The sequence below is a fragment of the Podarcis pityusensis genome (assembly GCF_964106645.2).
Source record: "Podarcis pityusensis genome assembly, chromosome: 6".
Classification (NCBI taxonomy): Eukaryota; Metazoa; Chordata; class Lepidosauria; order Squamata; family Lacertidae; genus Podarcis; species Podarcis pityusensis.
This window is the reverse complement of record NC_138030.1, coordinates 58610051-58630877: the sequence shown is the minus strand read 5'-3', so window position 1 is coordinate 58630877 and position 20827 is coordinate 58610051. Positions and strand designations below refer to the sequence as shown.

Here is a 20827-nt window from a genome sequence, read left to right as displayed (position 1 = left end):
TCTGCATGCACAACACGTGCTCTACAACAGAGCAATGGACCCTTTCTCATGACCACAACTACCCATGTAACTGAGTGGTTCCACATGCTAGGCATGTTAGGCACACACCTAACCCTTGTGCTCATTTGCAGGTTGACACTCTTGATTGACCTGGGTTGTGAAACTAAATGGTAAAACAATGTCAAACTGCAGGACAGATAGTTATTAAAAGTGGTGCGGGGAGAAGGGTACTGCTTTTTTACCCCTCCCCCCATGGTCTATAGAGTATACTGGTACCTTTAGTGACACCTTTAGTTATCGGGTAGCAGAGTTGGGACTGTACCTTGAACCCATCAGGAGGCATTGCTAAACTGAACAGACAATACGAGGCTGGATGTATCAGTGGTATGACTCATCAAAAGTTGCATTCCATTATGGAGAGTGGTATGACTCAGCAGAAGCCAGATTCAAATGCTTCCTTTGCCTCTCCCCTCTGGCCTGTTCAGGAGACAAGAGAGGAAATAAAACCAGGATATTTAGGATTTGAGGTGCCTATTAGAAAAATTGTGGGGTGGCTCAAGTTGGTTGAGATTGTCCTGAACAAACTTGGGAAAGGTTGTTATCTCAAGGACAGCCCCATCTATGGACACAGCGAGTGGCATATCAGAAGCATTTGGTCAGGCATAGGGGAAATTCAGAGCAATTGACAGCCCAGAAAACACTTTCCCATTTGTTTTGGTTTTTTCATTGTCCTGTTTGGCTAGAGCTCTCTTAAAAATTGCTGAGGGGAAAAATAATAGATGTGCAATAAATTTTATTGGTCTGGCAAATAATTTATAAGTTGGCCCAGTAAAAGTTTTCATTACCCACCTTGTCTGTGTTTAACTTAAGGATCAATAAGTGCTCAGATATTTCCCCCCCCCCCCCCTTTCCTTCCTCAAATGCTGGAGGAATTACATCAAAGAAACCCAATGCGGGTATCGCTAGCTTAGCTCACCCTCTAGTGGAGATTTGTAGCCAAACCCTTTTCAGACAACAATTTGAACATGACTGGCCATACCAAACTGGGATGAAAGGCACCTGCGGAAGGTTGGTGGAAAGCTGCAAGCAGGACATAGGAGCCTAGGGTGCAATCCTGTGCCCCCTTTGGCAGCCATTCCCACTGAGCTCAATGAAACTTTCACTCAATAAAATATGCATATGGTTAGACTGTAAAGGCCCTTCCACACATACAAAATAAAACAGTTCTTGCTTCAACGAGGTTTGTTATGTCCACATAAAATTTACATTCAACAAAACACTCATTCACTTCACTTCATTTATTGAGGGAACTCATAAAACTGCTTGATCAAAAGAATTCCCCAAGCAGTGTGCAGATAGCATTATAAATAAATGAATGAAATGGCTAAAATACCTAAACCAATTAAATACAAATATGCCTAAAATCATCATTTATCACTAAAAGCAAAGGTAGAATCAATAAGACATTGAGACAAATGCAAGTAACAAAATTAAACATCTGGATAGGCTTGCTGGAGAAGACAAGTTTTCAGCAGGTGTCTAGCAAGCAAAAGGTGACATGTTCAATTCCTGGCATCTCCAGGTGGGGCTAGAAATGTTCCACACCTGAAGCCTTGGAGAGCCACTGCAGTCAGTGTAGACAATGCTAAAGGAGATGGGACAATGGTCTAACTTGGTATAAAACAGCTGGAGGGGTAACAGAGTGCCACCACACTCGCCCTGTGTTCCTAGGAAAAATCCAGGTGGATCTGTAATGCTTGTCTCAAAATAAAAGCAAATACTGCAAGAGCAAATCCCTTTCTCTAGTTAGGATTAAAGTGTCCCTCATCTCATTCCCCACATCAAATTATATATTGTGGGCTTTTGCCACTCTCATGAGATCGCTGCGTTTCAGGAATGACATTGATTGCTATTTTCAAAGGAGCACACAGTCTTGCTGAATCTTGTAGTAAAGCTCTCTTCCATTATGAGTCAGGCCTCAACAAGCTGATAAGTCAGTTTAGGAGTCCTTCCATAAGGCAAGAGGACAGAGCCATAGTTCAGCAGCAAACCATCTCAAAAGGTCCCAAGTATCATCTCCAGGTAGGGCTGGAAATGTCCCCTGTTTGAAATGCTGGAGAGCAGCTGACAGTCAGGTTAGACAATCTTGAGCCAGATGAGCCAACAGTCTGACTCAGTATGAGGCAACTTCCTATGCTACTCCCTTCCTTTAAGTATGGGTCCTACTTTCCTTCCTTGACATTTCACATTCATTTTCCTAGACATTTCAAGGTTGTATTGCTTTGAACGTGTGTTGAGGACCAGGCCATTCCAGTGGGGTCGGGGGTGGGGAATGTTTTAGGGGGTGGGGTGATTAAAAAAACCCAATCCTCCTGGCAGACTAGGAATATCTGCACCCCAACCCCAGTTTAGAATATTCCACCATTCTTCAGCAGAGTTTCTTTTCTTTCAGCAAAGTAAGCGGCTCACATATATGTCAAACAAAGCTTCAGTAATAATAAAACACTGTAACACAATAACTTACTGTCTGAGAGAAACTAAAACAACATGAGGCAAGAATGGCAGTTGGCCTCTCTAACTGAACTTAATTGAATACCCAAAGGGAGGGGCCAATTCCAGAGCACAACACAAAGCCCCGCCCACCAGATGCCAGACATTCTACTATTCAAATTAGGCCTCAGTGTTTTTCTAACAGAGAATCGGTCTGCTTTTCAGAGAGAAGCAGAGCTGCAATCAGGAGATGAACCAGCTCCAGGATTACAGGCTAAAGTAACAAATGACTTTCCACAGCTGGGTTTCACTCTTCAAAGAGTTGGGCATCAGCACTATGAAATAAACTGCACAGCTCAGGTGATGATGGAACAGAAACATACTGTTGTACACTATGCTAATCTCCAAGTAGTGCGAGATTCCTGGGGTTCCAGGCACTTACCCAGGATTCAGTTTCCTGGGAACAAGGGACAGTGGAGACTTTGGTGTCTTTATGATATATGGTTTATTTACACATATATACAACCTAAGTCTGTGATGGAAGGACTTGCAGCATTAACACCCCAAGGTCTTGCTTCTCCAATAGCCACAGCCTTGGATTCAAGCAGAAAGCAAGCATGGTTCTTATGCCCTGACCTCTTCCAATGGACTACTTGCAGTTCAGCTGACACAAACAACTCAGCTCTGGTTATTGTCACTACCTGCCAGATGAGGGAGGGGGCCCACCCATGGCCCTCCAGCACACAGCAACTTCCTTTCTTTAGACTAATGACCCATCCACTAGGGCCCTTTAACTAGAAGCTGGCCTGGCTACTTCAACAATGGGATCCTCCACTAGATTTTAACCTTTGCTGGATCCAGAAATTAGAAGGGGTTTACACATCATACAGCCTAATGCCTGCCCCCACAAAAAACACTTCACACTCTATGGTTTCACTTCCCTTTCCCCAGTACAAGTGTGATTGTGAAAACTCATTCTCAGATTTGCTGAATTCACAGCGCTGTGCTTATAAACAATTATCCACTAGAGAGATATAAAGTAATTGCTATGTCCTGTCCTGGGAAAAGAAAGTGATAGGTCAGATTCCAAGAAGCAGCTCACCAAAGAGCAGAAATGAGCAGCTTAATAGATTTTTTTTTTTAAATAAGGCACCTTTCAGTGTACAAAGTGCTTTACAGTTCTATAGTTATTTACCCTTCCAATAATAACCCAGAAATGACTGTTTGGAACCCGACTCTGGGTCTCCCATTGTCCTAGCTCCCACTTTCAGACATAGACTCTCGAGGATTCCCAAAGGCTTTATTCCAAAAGTCAACACACAGTTCAACTACAGATCAAGATACAGGTTATGTAGTCTGTAGAGTTCAAAAGCAAGGCTCTGAGATACGCCGCTAAAGAGTAAGCTAAGACTCCACACCTGACATGCCCACTTTGCTCACCTTTAGAAGAGTGGGATAGGCACAGTCATTCACGTGATTCTCACCTCGAGAAATGGAGCTGGTCAAGCAGGCAGGCGCTCCTGCAAATAGCATGGGCCGAGTTGTGTTGGTGCATCCAACAGTGGGTTGTGGGAGGTGGGACCTGGGTCTGCTAGGCCAGCTCAGTGTCCTACTCAGGCTCCTGCACTTCCTCAGTTGCCAGGGCAACCTCACTCTCAGGAGGCAGGGGGGTGACTTGCTTCCACATTCCTCCCTCCTCTTCTGGAACATTCTTCAGCAGCACGGAGGCGATATTTCCAAGCACACTGCTCTGACCTCCCCACCTCTCAGCCATTTCACCCCATTCCTCCTCTCCCCTTGCCAGGATAGACCTTCCTTGCTTGCTGCCTCAGGACTCATGACACACATAACCAAACTTTACTCTCTACCCACAACACCACACTGTGAAGTGTTGGGGGAGGGCTGTGTGTGGGAAGGAACGTACCGATCTCTGTTACCTGGCAATAAAAGCACAGCTCTTTTGCTCTGGGGAAGTGTCTCTTCCCATATCTTAACTTTGCATTTAGGCTTCAGGAAACCTGGTTGTACGGCGAGATTTATAGCAGAGAAAGCACTGCTTGTATGATGAAAGATGATAGCTGTCCCTCCTCAGGCTTACTGCTGGTAAAGAGGAAGAGAATGGCATTTAAAAAGACAGCCGCACATCAAGGGTCAGCGTAAGGATGGGATGTTGACTTGGGGCTGAGTTATACGTTGCTGCCGCGTCGAGGCTGCTTTAAATTGCTCCATGTGCTAATTGTCAGTACGTGGTCTGCCCATACACAAAACAAGGAAGGGCAATTTCACCTCAGGCATTCTAATTCCCCACCACCACAATAAAAGAACCTGGGACAATGTAGGAAAAACTGCCCATTCTCCTTGCATACAGAGTGGCTTAAAACTCCCTGCACTTGGAAGCTATAATGCAGGGATGGGGAACTTGTGGCCCTCCAAGTGTTGTTGGATTACAGCTGCCATCATACCTGGCCACAGACTATGCTGGTTGGGGCTGATGGGAGATTGATTATTTAATTTCCATAAAGCTTATTATATTCAAAATGTCTCTAAGCGGTGTACAGAAAACTGAAGCAACAACTGACAACTCACAAAAATTCACAGTTACATTTAAAAATGCTGCATGAATGCAAAGTTACTAATCTATATAAATCTATATAAATTCATTTTCCTTCTGACACACCCTCCCTCCTGGCCTCTGGATTCTCATCCACCGTCCAAACAAACTCTCAGCTCATCCACAAAAGTCTCACAATGAGAAGAGTTCATGGAAATAGAGGCCATCACCCTAGTCTCTCACTGTGGACTTGCTTTTTATGGGGAGGCCCAAGGCAGATGGCTCTTCCTCAGTCTGCCCTCACCTGTGTCCCATTCAGCTGCACTCTCCACAGCCAGTTCCAAGTACAGCAGGTATGCAGAGTTTCCCAGGGGGTCCAAAGGGAGGGATAAGGGCCCCCCTCCATTCATAGTCCTTCCTTCTTCATCTGCAGAGCTACAGGTTGGTTCCCCATTCCTGCTGCAGTGCATAAACTTGCCTAGCCAACATTCATTCTTATCCTTTAATATACCTGTTAAATTATGTTAAGGATAGGTTTGTACCCTATTTTCCCCTCGAACTGCTTGCTTCTTTCACACCTTTTCCTTTTTATCATTACTTCTTTTTCATCTAACTGATTTCCTCTCTTCTCTCCTTCCTTTCTATCCCCAGTGGCTATAATTAGTTTTTTTAAATTTAATTTATTTTGTATCTCTTTAATGTCTTACAATGACTTCTCTGGCCTTTCCCCCTCAAAGTATGAAGACCTCTCTCTCTGAACTTTTCTGTCTCCCAGCCATCTTTTCTCAACATGGGGAGAGTCACTGGTGCTGGCATCGGTCCAACAAAAAAATAAAAATATCTATGGCTACATCAATGCGGGGACATGTGAGAGGCTTCAGAGACACTTCAGAGGCTTTGGAACTTAGGCCCACATGAAAGTAGCCCATGCCCCCTCCCCCATTTCAGAGAAGCTGCACCTGAATTTTGTGGGAGTGTTTAGTTTGATTTCTTGCATCTCCACAGAGAGAGAGAAATATAACCCAAACGACACCCAAATTATTGGCATAATTTATTTAGTCACAGAATCTGGGCTATGTGAGTGCAAAACTAGTTTACGCAGCTGTGTGTATAGTGTGATCTCTGTTCCAAAATGCACAGCCTGCTCTGTGCAGCCTTTCCCTCAAAATTCAAGGCCGTGCAGCCACAACCCACGATGACTGTAGCATACCTTTGCTAGACTAACAGTTCTCCAAAGACTGACATTTCCTTCATGGGCATGCCTGGTTCTTGTGCAACAAAAGGGGAGATCTGTTTGCAGGTGAATCAAGTCTGCCCCCCCCCCTCTCTCTCTCTCTCACACACACACACACTGTGGGTTGGGTTAGGGAGGAGCCAAGTCCTTCAGCTCAGGTGTGATCCTTCTGCATATGCTCCACCTTAAGCCCACTGGCTCTTACTGCAGGATTACTCTGAGCTGCCAGGAAGGAAGTTCCTTAAACTACTCTGCTCTGGGAGCAGACTACTCACAAGCTCAAAAATGGGCTGCAACACTGAGCCACGTCAGAAGGAGGTATGAAAGCGAGAGAAATCATGGAAATGGTAACTACAAATGCTGCTCTGCTGCTTTTTTATGTGTCTTTCTGGGGCATTGCCTCTGTTTGCTGTTCAAACAGTTCTTCTTTGGCTTATCTTGTAACCTGGTGTGTAGCTCTACATGGATCACTGCAAAGAACAGGGAACCGGTTCAACGCTGGGGGAGGTTACCTGATAGGGAGGCATAAATGCTTTCAGGATTTAGCTCCCTATTATTACTTTTGCTGGAAACTTGTTGTGCTGGTCTTGTGGGGCTAAGTTCCACCCCACCCTGTCCAGAGAAAAGAGCAACTTTTTGGAGATATCACGGTTGTGCTATAGTGATATGGGGATGTTCAGGGTTAAAAACCAAGGCAGGGGGACATCTGTGTCCTTAGTTGCCATCAGCCCCAGCCAGCATGGCCCGTGGGTCAGGTTTGATGGGAGTTGTAGTCCGGGAACCACTGGAGGTTCCCAATCAGTGCCTTAACCTGGCCATAAATGCGCCTCTTTACTTTCTAGTGTTAGGGTTGAAACCTTCTGAGGGAAACATGGGGTGCACAAAGTGCAGGCTGATTTCTTGGTGAAAGGTTGAAGTTCTCACATGCCTGAGACTACCTGAAGTGCTTATAAAAGGGTGGCGGAGTGCAGCATGGGGCTGCCCCTTTCAGTAGTGTGTGTAAAAGAGAGAGACCGACTGACACACAGAGTGAAACTATCCCTGTTGAACTCTTTCTTCTGCACAGCTCTGCATTGCAGGAGCCAAGTCTTCCTCCTGTCTGTTTTAGTTCTATTTCTTGGTTTTTCCAATCTCCATGTTTCTGCAGCAGTTTGCAATTTATTTATTTTAAAATCCTCATGGAAATTCTTCCGCATTTTAGTACACATTTTTCCTAGTAAGTGCACTTTGTGTGCAGTTTTGACTAATGCACACATCTTTGCAAGCAATTTCTCCTAATATTATGCATTTTTGGTAATGTAATTCATTTTTATGCACCCTTTCCCCTTATCATATGCATTTTTTGTAAGCATTGGTTGGATGGAGAACTGCGTTGTAACCTTCGGAGGAGCGTGAATTTCAAAGGGTGGCTGGGTTTCAGCTTCGGAAACTATGAGTTTGATAAATCTGGCTTTAAATGTGTCTAAATTGAACTTTCCCCCCATCCTTATTTCTTGATGCCTCCTTTTAAACCCTTTGGGCGGGGGGGGGGGAGCAGAACATAACCTTTAATGATTCTTTGTAACCATTGAACCATTTGTAAACACCATAGTCCCTTTCTTATTTTAAGAGTTTGGGCTGCAATCCTTAATCTACTCACTGAGAAGTACACTGAACACAGTGGGATTTACTGCTGGGTAAATATGCCTAGGTTTGTACTGCTAAACTAACAGCCCCCATGCACTCTTCTCTTCTCCCTCCCAAAGTCGTTCTAGTGTCTTTGATTTGGCTATGAAACTACCTGGCGAACCTCTTTCCATTTTAGTCTTTTGAGAAACTGTGGGTGGATTTGCAGGAAAACTTGCCTGAGTTTATACTTTCTGGATGTCATCAAACTTGATTGATGGTACCTGGAGCATGTGACAAAATTCCAGCAATTGTGGCTGCTGGGGGTCAGAGTACTGTCTTGAGTAAACAAATGATATCTGCAGAATGTTCCTGTTGAGATTTACAAAGCCAATCAGTTCCATAAATAGGAACCATAAGAGATTCCTGTAAATGGCTCTTTGTGGAACTGGCGGATTACAATCTTGTGCAAAGTATTTTTAAAAAAACAAAAACTGGGGAAGCTGATTTGTATCCTCCAAATAGTATCTGGTATGCCCATCCCACCATGAAGCTCACTGAGCAAACTTGAGCAAATCTCACCTACCTCACAGGGTTGCATATTGAGCATAATATAGACCTGGGCAGGCAGGGGTGGGTATGGGGATGGGGGTGAGGTGCATGCTGCCTAGGCCTCATGGAAGGATGTGTTAAGAGTTGTTGCAAATGGAATCCCTGATCTGCATCCTTGATTGTGCAGAGTCAAAATTAATGCTCTCCACAAGTTTCAAAGAGTTTTTCTGCAGTCTTAAACCAGTTACAAAACAAACACTGCAAAATACAAAGTAACACATTGCTCTTAAACTAGCAATACAGTCCAGTCTTCCTAAAGACCTTAACTTTCCTCTCTCTATTCCCAGAGAGAAATCCTATACAAGTAACCTGCTTGCTCCAGATCACTGGGCTCTATTGTCTGCTAAGAAGCTGAGTTCTCAGGTGCTCCAGAGATTAGTCATCACTTAGCTGGAACAGAAATTTCTAGTGTCTTCTTCCGCATTTCCTAGATGCTGCCTAATGCAAACCTCTTTTTTTATTTCCGTGCATATGACCATCACATTTTATGCTCATTAAAGTTACATTGTTAACAGGAAAAATGAGATTAAAATGTAATAAATAATCTGGGAACTCATTCCAGAGCATACAAACCCAGCATTGAGTCCTTCATGCCTTTTAGAGCTGAAGTGGCAAGTTTATGGCTGTACAGACTTTTTCCCTCTTACATATAAACCGGGGACAGTGATCTGCCTGAGTGACATAGCCTATGTCGCATAGGAGCCAACTTCTAGGGGTCCAGGTCCCTTTGGTCGTTCCCCCCATTGATGGGCATTCAAATGGTGTGCATGTGCCACATATTTTGATAGATTATGCCGGGTGGGGCTTCCCTCCCCCAATTTTATTCAAGTCGGCATCCCTGCTGAGTGGTGATCTGCAAACTTGACTTAAGCACTTGGCTTTTTAAATGTTGGTAGTCCTGTTAATAAGAGGGACGTGGGTGGCATTGTGGGTTAAACCACAGAGCCTAGGACTTGCTAATTAGAAGGTCGGGGTTCAAATCCCCGCAACGGGGTGAGCTCCCGTTGCTCGGTCCCTGCTCCTGCCAACCTAGCAGTTCGAAAGCATGTCAAAGTGCAAGCAGATAAATAGGTACCGCTCCGGCGGGAAGGTAAACAGTGTTTCCATGTGCTGCTCTGGTTCTCCAGAAGCAGCTTAGTCATGCTGGCCACATGACCCAGAAGCTGTACGCCGGCTCCCTTGGCCAATAAAGCGAGATGAGCGCTGTAACCCCAGAGTCAGTCACGACTGGACCTAATGGTCAGGGGTCCCTTTACCTTTACCTTTAGCCCTGTTAATAGTTTCTACTTCCTGCTCTCTTCCCTTTCTTTCTGGGTGAGTTGTGGTTACAGCTGGTCAAGTGATCTGCTAGGAGCACACCACAGCACACCATTCAACCTCACAGCCATCCCCAATTATTGAATTCATTATTCCATTTCTTTGCAAGCCAGCTTTAATGCTAAACAAGATGCCCCCAGACTTCTCAAGGCCTATTGTGTTCTCTCTCCCTCCCTCCCTCATCTGTAATATGAAAACACAGGGAGAGAAATGAGTTAATGTTGGTTAGTGGATTTTAGTAGTGCCCAAATGGTAGATTGGCAGCTAATTTCACCCTTTTCGTCATCAGCAGGCTTTGTGTTAAAAACCAAACCACACTTTGAGAGTCAGGTTATGTACACACCATACCTTTAAATCACATCCTGCTCTGCTCTGGGACCTGTACTTCACAGAGCTACAATTTGCAGCAACTACAGTTTGCAGCCTTCTTTGGGGGGGTGAGTATGTGGGTTAGTTCAGCAGCTGCATGGGGTTCAGCAAACTGAGCCTCAGCGTTGGCACAATCCCTAGTTTACTCTCTGTGCTACTCTTCACCCAGGCAAAAATAACTGGTAAATGATAAGTTGGAACAAATGGACTGAGAATGTCAAGGGCTTGGGTAGAACAGGACATTTTCAATGTTAAAATAATTAAATGGAACAGAGCAAAAACATCTGTCCTTGTTGTAAGTAAAAATAGTGAACTGAGGGAGATTGGAAACTTGAGCTTAAACTGCTACCGGTGGTAATATGTCCACATTATGGAAATGCTTCCATGGAAACAGTCAAGCACTTAATGCTTCTGGCATTCAGGGGCAAAGTACCCCAGCGAGCTCATGGATGCACTGCCTGGGAAAGCAATAGCACCTGTGTTGCCCTTTCAGAAACAGGAAGAGCTCTCCAGGATTCAACTCTGTAATTTTCAGCTGTGCTTTCAATGCATAATAAAATCACAAAGCAATTGTTACTTTTTTTTTTTTTAAAAAAGGCTTATCTCTAGTTAGGGGGTGGCAACCTGGCAAAGGTTTCATCTTTCATGGTGGCTTCTCTCTGCAGCTCTGATGAGGAATTCGGTAATAAAAGAAGCACCTGGTTTGCAGTAAAGCACCGTAAACAGTGCTGTGCATTTGAGCAGATCTTAAAGTCCGCCTGCAGATATTGCACCCATGCTGAAGAAACAATGGCATTTATTTTGCCTTGGCTTCCATTGGTTGTAGTCATAACTCAGTGTGAAGTTTTGGATGAAGATCAGAGGTGTTTTGGTCTGTCTTTTCCTTTACGGAAATGTTAATTGCATATACATTCCAGACTGGGCTTGGGCATAATACTGAGTTGTATCATACAGCTGGCTGCTCCAGTACAATCGGAGCAATTGAAACATCTCCTAGGTGCTTTGCATCATGCTGTGTAATGTGAAAATAATAGCGTTGACTAAAAGGGGTTATTCAGGAGAAACTGTTTTGTATTTAATAAGTTGGATGCAATTACGCAAAATTCAATAAAATCTCAGGACAAGGCTCTGCTGTGTTGCCTTCTCATTAAAGGCATCTGTGTCTCTTTTTCGGCATAATGGTGCTTCTGTCCAAGGTTGTCTTGTTTCACCTAATTTTCTGATCCAGCAAGCTATTGCAGGAGAGCACAGTTCTTTGCACAAGGCTGATCTGCATGGCTGCTGTTCCTCCTGCCGAGCAAGCACATTCAGATTTTTATAAGGCAGCTCACAATATACAGGTAGCTCCAAACAGAGAGCAAGTAAGAAATGGCCACATTTCATGAACTGTGGAATTTGACATCCAGTGCCTAGTTTCTGAGGCTCCCAAAGTGTGCTGCAACATTTTAGATATGGGTGGGGTCACTATAGAGTAAACACTGTAGATGACGACGATCCTATATTGTCAGATTTATATATGGAAGAGAAGGCTATTGTAATCTCACCCATATCCTACAAGTGTAAGTTTCTAGTTGCAGAGTCTGGGGTATTGGGTGGGCTTGGGGGTTAGTTGGAGCAGGGGAGGGAAGGATTTGTTCTCAATCAGTTATCTGAATACACCTTCACATCTGGCGAGTAGAAATGTGGTGGTCTTTCTCCCCCTTCCCTGAGCTGCTTAGTTCCAGGCCCAGGTGCAGTGGAACCATTGGGGTGGGGCATGCACACAAAGAAGGCACAAGAAACCAGTATTGGCATCAAATAAGGGGACAGCTTTTATTGATTACAGATTGTTGATGGATAGCAGGGGTTGGCCATTGTCAGAGGTCACCCTATGATGTGCACTATTCCAATAAATCACCTCTGGTTACTGGCTGGGGATGCTAAGCCCCTGAGATGGGCATCTGGACATGAAGCACCCCCCCCCCCAAATTCTAGAAATTAAGCTTTGGTCCAATCTCATCCCACAGACACAGCTTCCTTGTGAAGTTGTCAGTACCCCAACAGTGCCCATCACTCACAATGTCCTGTGCTCCTCTTCGGGGAGAAAAGCATCTGGGTCCATTTAAATTGCCCACACTGTCCCTGCGTGATGGAACCAGATGCTTGGCAATGAATTGGACAGATATGCCTAAATCTATTTTGTGTCATTTTCAATAGCAGTCAGGCCTATGTCAGTTTGTCTCATTTTTTGCAGCCTTAAGAAAGGGGTGGGCATGGAAAAATCTGCATGTGAACTGTATGCATTTTGTACACACATATCCTATAAAATACATACTTTCAATGCATTTTCAGCATAGGGAATATATATTTTATGTGCACTTTTTAGGAGTGCAACTTCAGCACAAAATCCACCATGCATAATCTGGCAGTCATATTCCAATCCACAAGCACATTTGGGAAAATTAAATAAGGCCAGCCTACTGTGAAAAGAGGACGAACCCAATTCCTCTCTGTATCTAGTTGTGCACTGTCATCAGGTAAGCTACAAGAGGCCCTCTGACATCAGAGGTGCCCCATCAGAATATACTTTTCACACAAACCTCCTCTATCCTGAATCCAGTCTTGATTGCATAACCATCTCACCTAGTACTATACCAGTCTGGGTTCTTTCTCAATTTGGTTTAGAACTGCTTTGTTAAAAATATGATTGATGATTGTCTCTTGTATTCTCGGCTATTTTAGGAAAGAGCTGGAGACTTCCGAGCACTTCGAGCAAAATTTCAGAATGATTCCAATTTTTCCAGTGCATTGATCCAGCCTGTAAAGAGCCTTCCTGCAGAAACCCTCCCTCGTCAAAATACCGATGGCAGTCCTGCATCCCATCCTAAACCCAAACCATTGTGCCGACGACAAATTCCAGATCCTGAGCAAAAGACAGCGCCCTTCAGTTATTTATCGCAGAAGTCTGAAATAGTACAAATCAAGCCTGTCGTGCTACCAAGGGCCCGGCTTCACGAATTGCCTGAAGTCAGGAAGAATGAAGATAGAAAAAGCAAAGACATTATGGAGACAGTTTGTGCAAGAGTTGTACTGGTGGAAGATTCACCAAAGCAACGTCCGGCATCTTATCATTGCCTTCAAGAAACTGCACCAGCAAGCAATTCTTTCCGCAATACTCTGAACATCTGGGAAAGTGCTTTGTTGCAGAGTGACAAAAAGGGCTCCGAGACTCCTCCTCAGCGGTCCAACAGAACAACGTCTCTTCCCCAGCCCAAAACTGTGAATGTTGCTGTCACTCTAGAGGTTCCAGCAAAATCAGCTGAAAATGAGCAAGCAGTAGTGGTTTCTGCACCAAGCACCCCTTCTCGCCTACAGGTTGAACCCGTTCCATTTCCCACAGTCTCGCCACCTGTTCCACCAAGAAATCATACAAGCTCAGAGACACTGGCCCACAGTGCCATTAGAGTTGCTGATTCCCCCCAAGATGCTAATGACTTAGACAGGCCAAGCAAGACCTCGCAATGCTCAAACGGTAAGCCATGTTACCTGATTATATTTTGTAGCCCTAAGTCAGTAGTGGACAACAATACTTTTGTGTTAAAGAACTTGCCTATGATGTTTCTAGTATCTGGCTAAAAGCCAGTCAGTTCAGGATAATGTGAGTAGGTTTTCTTTACTTCCTAGACTTTCAGAAGAGAACATGAAATGCACATGGGTAGTTCCTACATTGTTTTGAGCAAAAAATACCCACGCCGCTTAATTTTTCAGAAGGTGTGGCATGAAGAAGGGTAGGTGTCCAGCTGTGTTGTTTCAAAAAAAACTCTGGAGAAATGTTTAAAATGTATTTTTGATCAATCTTCACAACTGGAGAGGGTTTGCAGTAAAATAAACTGAGACGCTGCTAGGTTATTTTAATCAGTAGCCCCTCTTATAATTGCACAATAAGGGCAATGATAAGTGACCTCTTTCTTCCTCCTAATAATCAACTTGTACTTGCAGGCACTGTGTAAACAATTGGCAATCTGAATGCATTCCTTATTTCTGCAATTTGACCAGTTCCCTGAAGTGAATGTACCTAGCTGCTAATCAATGTCCATTCTTTATAAATATTAACACTTGTCTGCTGTCATGGTAACTTTGGAGTAGACGTTTTGGGCCAGACCAGTACTTGGGAGTCCAACATTAAGGCTGAAACTAATCTTTGCATTGCCTTTTTGCTAATTGAAGAAGAAGAAAAAACCTCCAGCCAGGAAGCTTCTGGTTTGACATGCTGTCTTTACAAAATCCAGGACCAATGCCAACTACGAAAAACATCTTTTTTCTTTCTTTACTGGAACAAGCTGCCTTACAGGAACTTAGCATTCAGCAGCTGTTTTGCCAACTTACAATGAATTGCAGGTGACTAATCAGATAAGGTGTGTGTGTGTTCCAGGATGCTGCTCTGGCTAACCTTTCTGTGCACTTTGCCAGCTTTGTACCATGCCAAAGGGCTCTTCCTATTAGTCATGAGTGCAGTTTAAATTGTTGCTATGTGACAGAACGGTATATTTGCCAATATGCACAGGTTTCCTTTTCTGATGGCTTTGACATGTAGAGCAAGGTGGTCCACAGAGACCCCCCGGAAGCCTATTACTTACACAGCCCTACTCTATTGGACTCCTATAGGTCAGTGAATGACAAACTCTGTAATTACTCTTGCCTACTGGGTTACAACTCTGCCAAGCATGCTCTGACAGGTGGGAAGGAAGTTCAGGCTTGTGGTTAGAATCCCTGTAGCTGGGTAAATTTTTCCTTTCTTTCTCAAAAGAGCAATTAATTTTGTGAATGCCGTGTCTTGCATCCAGGTTGTCGGTTCCCCCACTTGAGAAATAATAATAATAATAATCCAATATCTGCTGTGTGTGCACCTAAGCAATCAAGAACCCATTTCGACAGCCAAAGTGTCAATGTATGTCAATTCCATCATTTGGAAAGGGGCAACTGTATCTGCCAAAACTTGAAAAAAGGAACACCATGATTTTTTTTGGTCTGTTTCACTCGGTGCTTTTTTTCTGGGGGGGTATGCAGGGGTACACATACCCCTAAACATTTTATGAACCTAAGTTTGACCTCATTGAGGGGCAGTATTTCAATATGAGTAGGGGGAAAAGAATACCTGTAAACATTTTTTTTTAGAAGAAGAAAAAAGCACTAGTTTGACCCATTGCAAAATTCCAGCATGGAAGTTCATTCTCCCTACCAAAGCATTAATATGGTTTCTTCCCTCTGTTACAGAAAGATGGCATGAGGTTGAAAAAAGCCCAAAGCCCAAACCACTTCCTTCCATTATTTCACTTGGTCCTCCTCCAAAGAAACCACCAAGGCCTCCGAACGTCGACCTTGGTCCCTTCCAGAAGAACATTCCAGGTAAGGCATTCTCTGTTTGGATTTTAGGCATTGTTAAAGCAATGGCTGGTGGATGCTGACAAGAAATTGAGATAATTTCCAGTCAAGAACAGGAAGGAGCACTTATCTCAAATGCATGTCTTGGTGACCGAGAGGGAGTGTATACATGGTTGGGCGGGCTACTTTGAACAAGAAGAGGCATGATTTTTGTGTACATGCATCCCATCACTTGGTGGCTCTTGGTGGGAGTCAACCTAACCTACCCCTAGGTATGCCCTTGGGGACAAAAGGAAGTGTAGACAAGCTCAAAGTCTGGAATCAATCCTGTCCATTTACTGCCTTGGTTGTCTTCTCCACTGCAACAGGCTTGTTTGAATTCAACTTCTTCTGGGACTCTTGCTAGGATCAAGGAATGGAACCACCAGGACACTACATCACTAAATTTCACTCTGGCATACTGTGTGGTTGCAGTTATTGTTTCCTTTACATTACAAAAATTTGTTTTCAGATGCTGTGGATGACGCCTACATGACTCCTGAAACGTAAGTGCACCTCTCTTTATGTTGCCTGAAAATCTAGACTCTTAAGCTCTCTAGATGTTGTTAGACTCCAACTTCCAGCAGCTCCAGTCTGTGTGATCAGTGATCAGGGGTGGTGGGAGTTGTAGTCCAACCACATCTGAAAGGCCACAGTTTCCCCATCCCTGCTTCAAGAAAGAATCACTAACTCTCTGGAAACCAGTAATGCAAGTTGTTTCATATTCAAAACCAAATAGCTAACACAGGAATCTGGCAAAAGAGACTTCATTTCATGTACTTTCTTCACTTTTCCTATTACAAGACTACAGACCCAGTTCTGCCTCATTCTCTTTTACATCTAGCTGTCTTTTGCTGGTACTCCTTTGAACCTGTGGTGAACATAAACGTATGTCTCTGTGCAGCGATGTACTTGCTTTTCCTCCCTCTTTAAAGAGATCTGCTCCCACACAGTGTTTTCCCTATCTCTTCCTTCTCTCTGGCTTGACATTTCTGAAGTTAGAAGCTTTGAGGCCTGTTCCTGTAAACACACACAAGCTAGTTTAATCCGCAGGTGCTGAGCACTAACTTTTATTGTTATCGCTGGCTGTCAGCAGGCGAGAGTTTTGATTGCATTTGCTAATGTTTAGGCAGCAAGCGTGGGCTTAAGCTGCATAAGTTGTTGTCTGGTGGCCTTTGTTTAGACAGCCTTTCGAGAACGGCTTGTGTTTTTGGACCTTTCTCTCTGTGTGTATGTGTGTCTTGGATATCTGGTGCTGTGGGGAGCAGATAAAATGTGCCAAAAGTAAATCTATACTGCTTGTATCAGTTCGGTAAGATGTGTGAGCTGGTGAATAAACTGGGGGATTGACTGCAGTGACATCTTGCAGCTTTGCTGAGGTTGGAGACATGTGCTTCAACTTAGCCGGACTAAGCTCGGAGGAAAGACAAGTACCCAAGACCCTAACAGTTGCATTCACACACCACACATTGCTTCTCTGTACAGTGGTACTTCTGGATATGCACACCTCTGGTTGCATATCCTTCAAGATGCAAATGTGGCAAACCTGGAAGTATTTTTCTGGGTTTCGCCGCTCTCGCATGTGCAGAAGCGCTCTACCGCCATGCGCGCATGCGCAGAAGCAGTCCCTTCAGTTGCGGAGACCTCAGGAGCTCCGGAACAAATCTCGTCTGCAACCGGAGGTACTACTGTATAGGATCCTGGGAACTGTAGCCTATGCCTCACAAAGCTACAATTCCCAGCACCCTTAACAAAATGCTGTTCCTAGGGTTCTTTGGAGAATGGTGTGGACTTTAAATGTAAGATGTATATGCAAAGGGATGAGTGGACGTTAGTCCCAGGCAGGTTGCCATTTAGCAACTGGTTCAGTTTCCATAGAAGCCTGGTTTTATTAGTTGGGTTAATGTATACATCAGAAACGCTATCCTGGGCAACAAAAGTATATTTTAAAAAATACAAATGTTGGATGTAAGATTGCAAGCATTCCTGGCACCTGGTTGAATATTTGGCAGCTTCTTGTCTTTGGCCCAGCTGACCATCTGCAAACCTAACACTGTAATACTTACACACAACGAGATCATGTTGGCAATACTACTTCATTGATAAACAAGCTGAGCCGCCTGCTTTGGGACCTGTGCACAACACATTTGGCTCTGTCGAGTCCATCTTTTGAGATGATTTATGGAGAAATCAGTCAACAAATGTGCTCCTGGCTTGATGAGATAGAGTCAGGGATTTTTACCCCTGGGTAGCTGGCAGATTCATTCATTTGCTTGTTTCAGTTTAATAGCATGCTCTTTAAAAATATGCCACTAAATGTGGTTTATTGTTGTTTATTAGCATTTGTTAACAGTATGTTGGGAAACTAGCCCTCAGCAGGAGACAGGAGGTTGACTTGCCCCATTGGCACTGAACCACAGGAGATGCTCCCTAGTCATTGATGTCATCCTGCTTGCACCTTTAATGAAGCAACCCCAGAAACTTCTCTAAGGCTGCCCTTTGGGCCAGTTTTCTCTCCAATGCCTTCTGCTGCACTTACCCCTTTCAATGTCCCAACAGTGCTCCAAATGTCTGGCAAACAAAGTTTAGTCTTTATATGCAGGGCTGTATAGGCAGCCAGTAAGTAAGGTCCAGGGCCCAGTCTCTTAATAGATACGTGTTTTAGAAGTTTTTTGCTGTGTTATGCCTGCAGTTCTTAATATTTCAGAACTTACAGGGCAGTCATCTCCTGTTGTTACATATTCATTCTCTCTCTCTCTCTCTCTCTCTCTCTCTCTCTCTCCCTCTCTCCTTCTCTCCCTCTCTCGCTAAGCTTGTATGGTTCTGGTCAGCATCTGGATAGGAACTTCAAAGTCTGTTACTCTGTGTCTTTTTGAGGAAGGCACCTCTTCAGAGAGATTCTAATCCGTTCATCTTCCCCAAGAGAGTCTACAAAACAATAATGCTTTCCCCTCCTCATTTCTCTTAGTCCTGAAACAGAAGAACTAGGCACTTATGAAGAAACAATGTCCTACCTGAAGCTGCCAGAGAGTTCCACCAATGCTGCTCAAGAAATCACACATCGTAAGTCTATTAACAGTTGGTATGCTTATGCCATGCATGCTGTGTGGGCAGGCTTGGTACTGATGGTTGGCCAGGTCAGGCACCAGCTGGACCTTGCTGCACTGACATTCCCCATCTTCCTCTTCAAGTTCCCAGATACTTTTAAGGAGTGGGAGGGAGTGCCACTTTTGAATGGGAGCCAAGTTGAGTTCTGATCTGTGGTGGCCATACGCCATTTAAAGTTACTCAAAAGTCATTGCTTCTGCTTATTATTATTATTATTATTTTATTAATACCCTGCCCATCTGGACGGCTTCCACCATACATAAAAACATAATAAAACATCAAACAATAAAAACTTTTCAATAGCTGCCTTCAGATGTCTTCTGAAAGTTGTTTAGGATGAGTTTGGTTAGTGTTGCAGTGAACCACCTTTGAAAAGTTAGCTATCCTCACACAACAAAAAACTCCTGGCTCTGCTTTGTCTGAAATTCTTTGGTCTCCTGGTTTTGGGTACCTGGTGTCACAGTTCCTTATCCCTTGCTTGCTAACCTTTAACCCGTCTTTCTAGCTTTCTTCCCCTTCTCCCCCTTTTTAACCTTTTATCTTTATACCTTTATGGAAAATCTCAAACACTTCACTTGCGTAAATTTTGAACCTGTCAATTATCAGGGTTTGAATACAGGTGACAATAAACTATATCTCTAATTATACAAATAATGCATGGAGTCTTGCATGTGTAACTGTCATTTAACAATAAATAAATCTAGGATGCCTTTTGGTAAATTAGGCTGCAGTTATATTGTGGGATGGTTCCATAGCTTATAGCAGCCCAGGTGAGAAAAGTTGGGTAACCTACCATTGCAGCTTAAACTCCATATTGTGATTAGTGGTTTTAATAATATTAAATGAAATGAAGATGGAACATACTAATTTTTACAAAAATATTTACTCTAGCTTCCAAGGCTGGGAAAAATGAGAATATTGAGGTATGTATTCTCAAACTATGGTAAGTGTGATGTACAAAATCAGAGCACATGAAGGGAGGGGAAGTAGGGAGTGTGTGAGCACAGGGCTCATATACATAGCTCCAAATCATGGTGTTGCATCTGATGTAAAAATGGTTCTGTAACTGATTGGTCCTATAATACTGAACACTATATATAACACTGACCAACTGATATGCCATCACTCCTTTTCACCCCCATTTCAACAGGTGAACATATTACCCTACTTAAATGGGCATAGTCACAACATGGGAGGTTTAGTACAGAGCTGAAGCTTCCTGTGACATTTTTAAAATCTTTTGCTAAGAGACCTGGCGACATGCTTCATCTATGTAAATGAATCCAAAGGCCCACACACTGTCTTGCACATGGGGGCTTTTCAGCCATGCATTTCTCACCAGCTGATTGCCTCCCTCTGTGCAAACCCTTCAGAGTGTCAGACCCTCTGGAATGCCCGTCAGTTTGTTGTCAGGGACTTAGTCAAGAAGGGAAAATTGGCAGGCAGGCACACCTCTGTACGCACATGGAAACACACTGTAATTTAGCGTCGTCTTTGGATTCTGGCCATGTTTCATATTAAGTATGTGAAAGAACAGACGTAGATCAAGATATTTCTTGAGTAAACATGTTACTTCAAGACAAACAACGCCGCATTGTTGCCTGATTGACCTGACTTTTCAGGCTGTGAAAGCTGAAATTCTCTTCTTTGTGTTTTGCACAGAAACAAAGTTTTCTCCTTGCCACACCTAGGTAAGTGTACTTTCTGGAGTTTCATTTTATATTTTTGCCCTTGCTTTCTTAAAGTAAGATACCTGGAGCAACTGGATTTTAATTATTGATTTATTTGACTTAAAAGTGAAGCTGAATGAATAAGGAAGGTCTATCTGTAAATGTGTGTGAATTTAGAACCTAGGCCTACATATCACCAAACATTCTGTAGTGTATCCAGGAAGGTAAAGGAGTTAGGCAGTGACCTTGGTGTAACACTACATTTCATCTTTTATTTCCTGAAAGGAACCATTGTACCTTTATTGTTTGACCAGCCATCTAAACATTTTCCTGATCTCTGTGCCAAGTAGTGCTAGTCATAGAATTGTGGAGTTGGAAGGGACCCTGGGGGTCATTTAGTCCAGCCCCCTGGAATGCAGGAATTTCAACTAAAGCACCCCTGGCAGATGGCCATCCAACCTCTGCTTAAAA

The 20827-nt window shown here is 43.6% G+C and overlaps 2 protein-coding genes across 4 annotated transcripts in view; one reads left to right on the top strand and one right to left on the bottom strand.

The window, feature by feature from the left end:
- Positions 1-6458: 6458 nt before the first annotated feature.
- The window catches only part of FYB2 (FYN binding protein 2), a 34981-nt gene continuing 20612 nt past the window's right edge, over positions 6459-20827 (top strand). For 2 of the 3 annotated variants that reach the window (XM_081011771.1, XM_081011770.1), the window contains exons 1-7: positions 6459-6593; positions 12900-13689; positions 15432-15563; positions 16051-16084; positions 18547-18641; positions 19578-19609; positions 20349-20377. In XM_081011771.1, coding sequence (XP_080867897.1) covers positions 6561-6593; positions 12900-13689; positions 15432-15563; positions 16051-16084; positions 18547-18641; positions 19578-19609; positions 20349-20377 — 1145 coding nt within the window. In that variant the 5' untranslated portion in view covers positions 6459-6560. Of the gene's footprint in view, positions 6623-12899; positions 13690-15431; positions 15564-16050; positions 16085-18546; positions 18642-19577; positions 19610-20348; positions 20378-20827 lie in introns of all 3 variants that reach the window. The other variant, XM_081011772.1, reaches the window with a different exon arrangement.
- Positions 11452-20827, bottom strand: part of PRKAA2 (protein kinase AMP-activated catalytic subunit alpha 2) — a 63374-nt gene continuing 53998 nt past the window's right edge. Inside the window, exon 10 of the mRNA XM_081011822.1 lies at positions 11452-11468. The gene's annotated coding sequence lies outside the window, so the exon portion shown is untranslated. The remainder of the gene's footprint in view (positions 11469-20827) is intronic.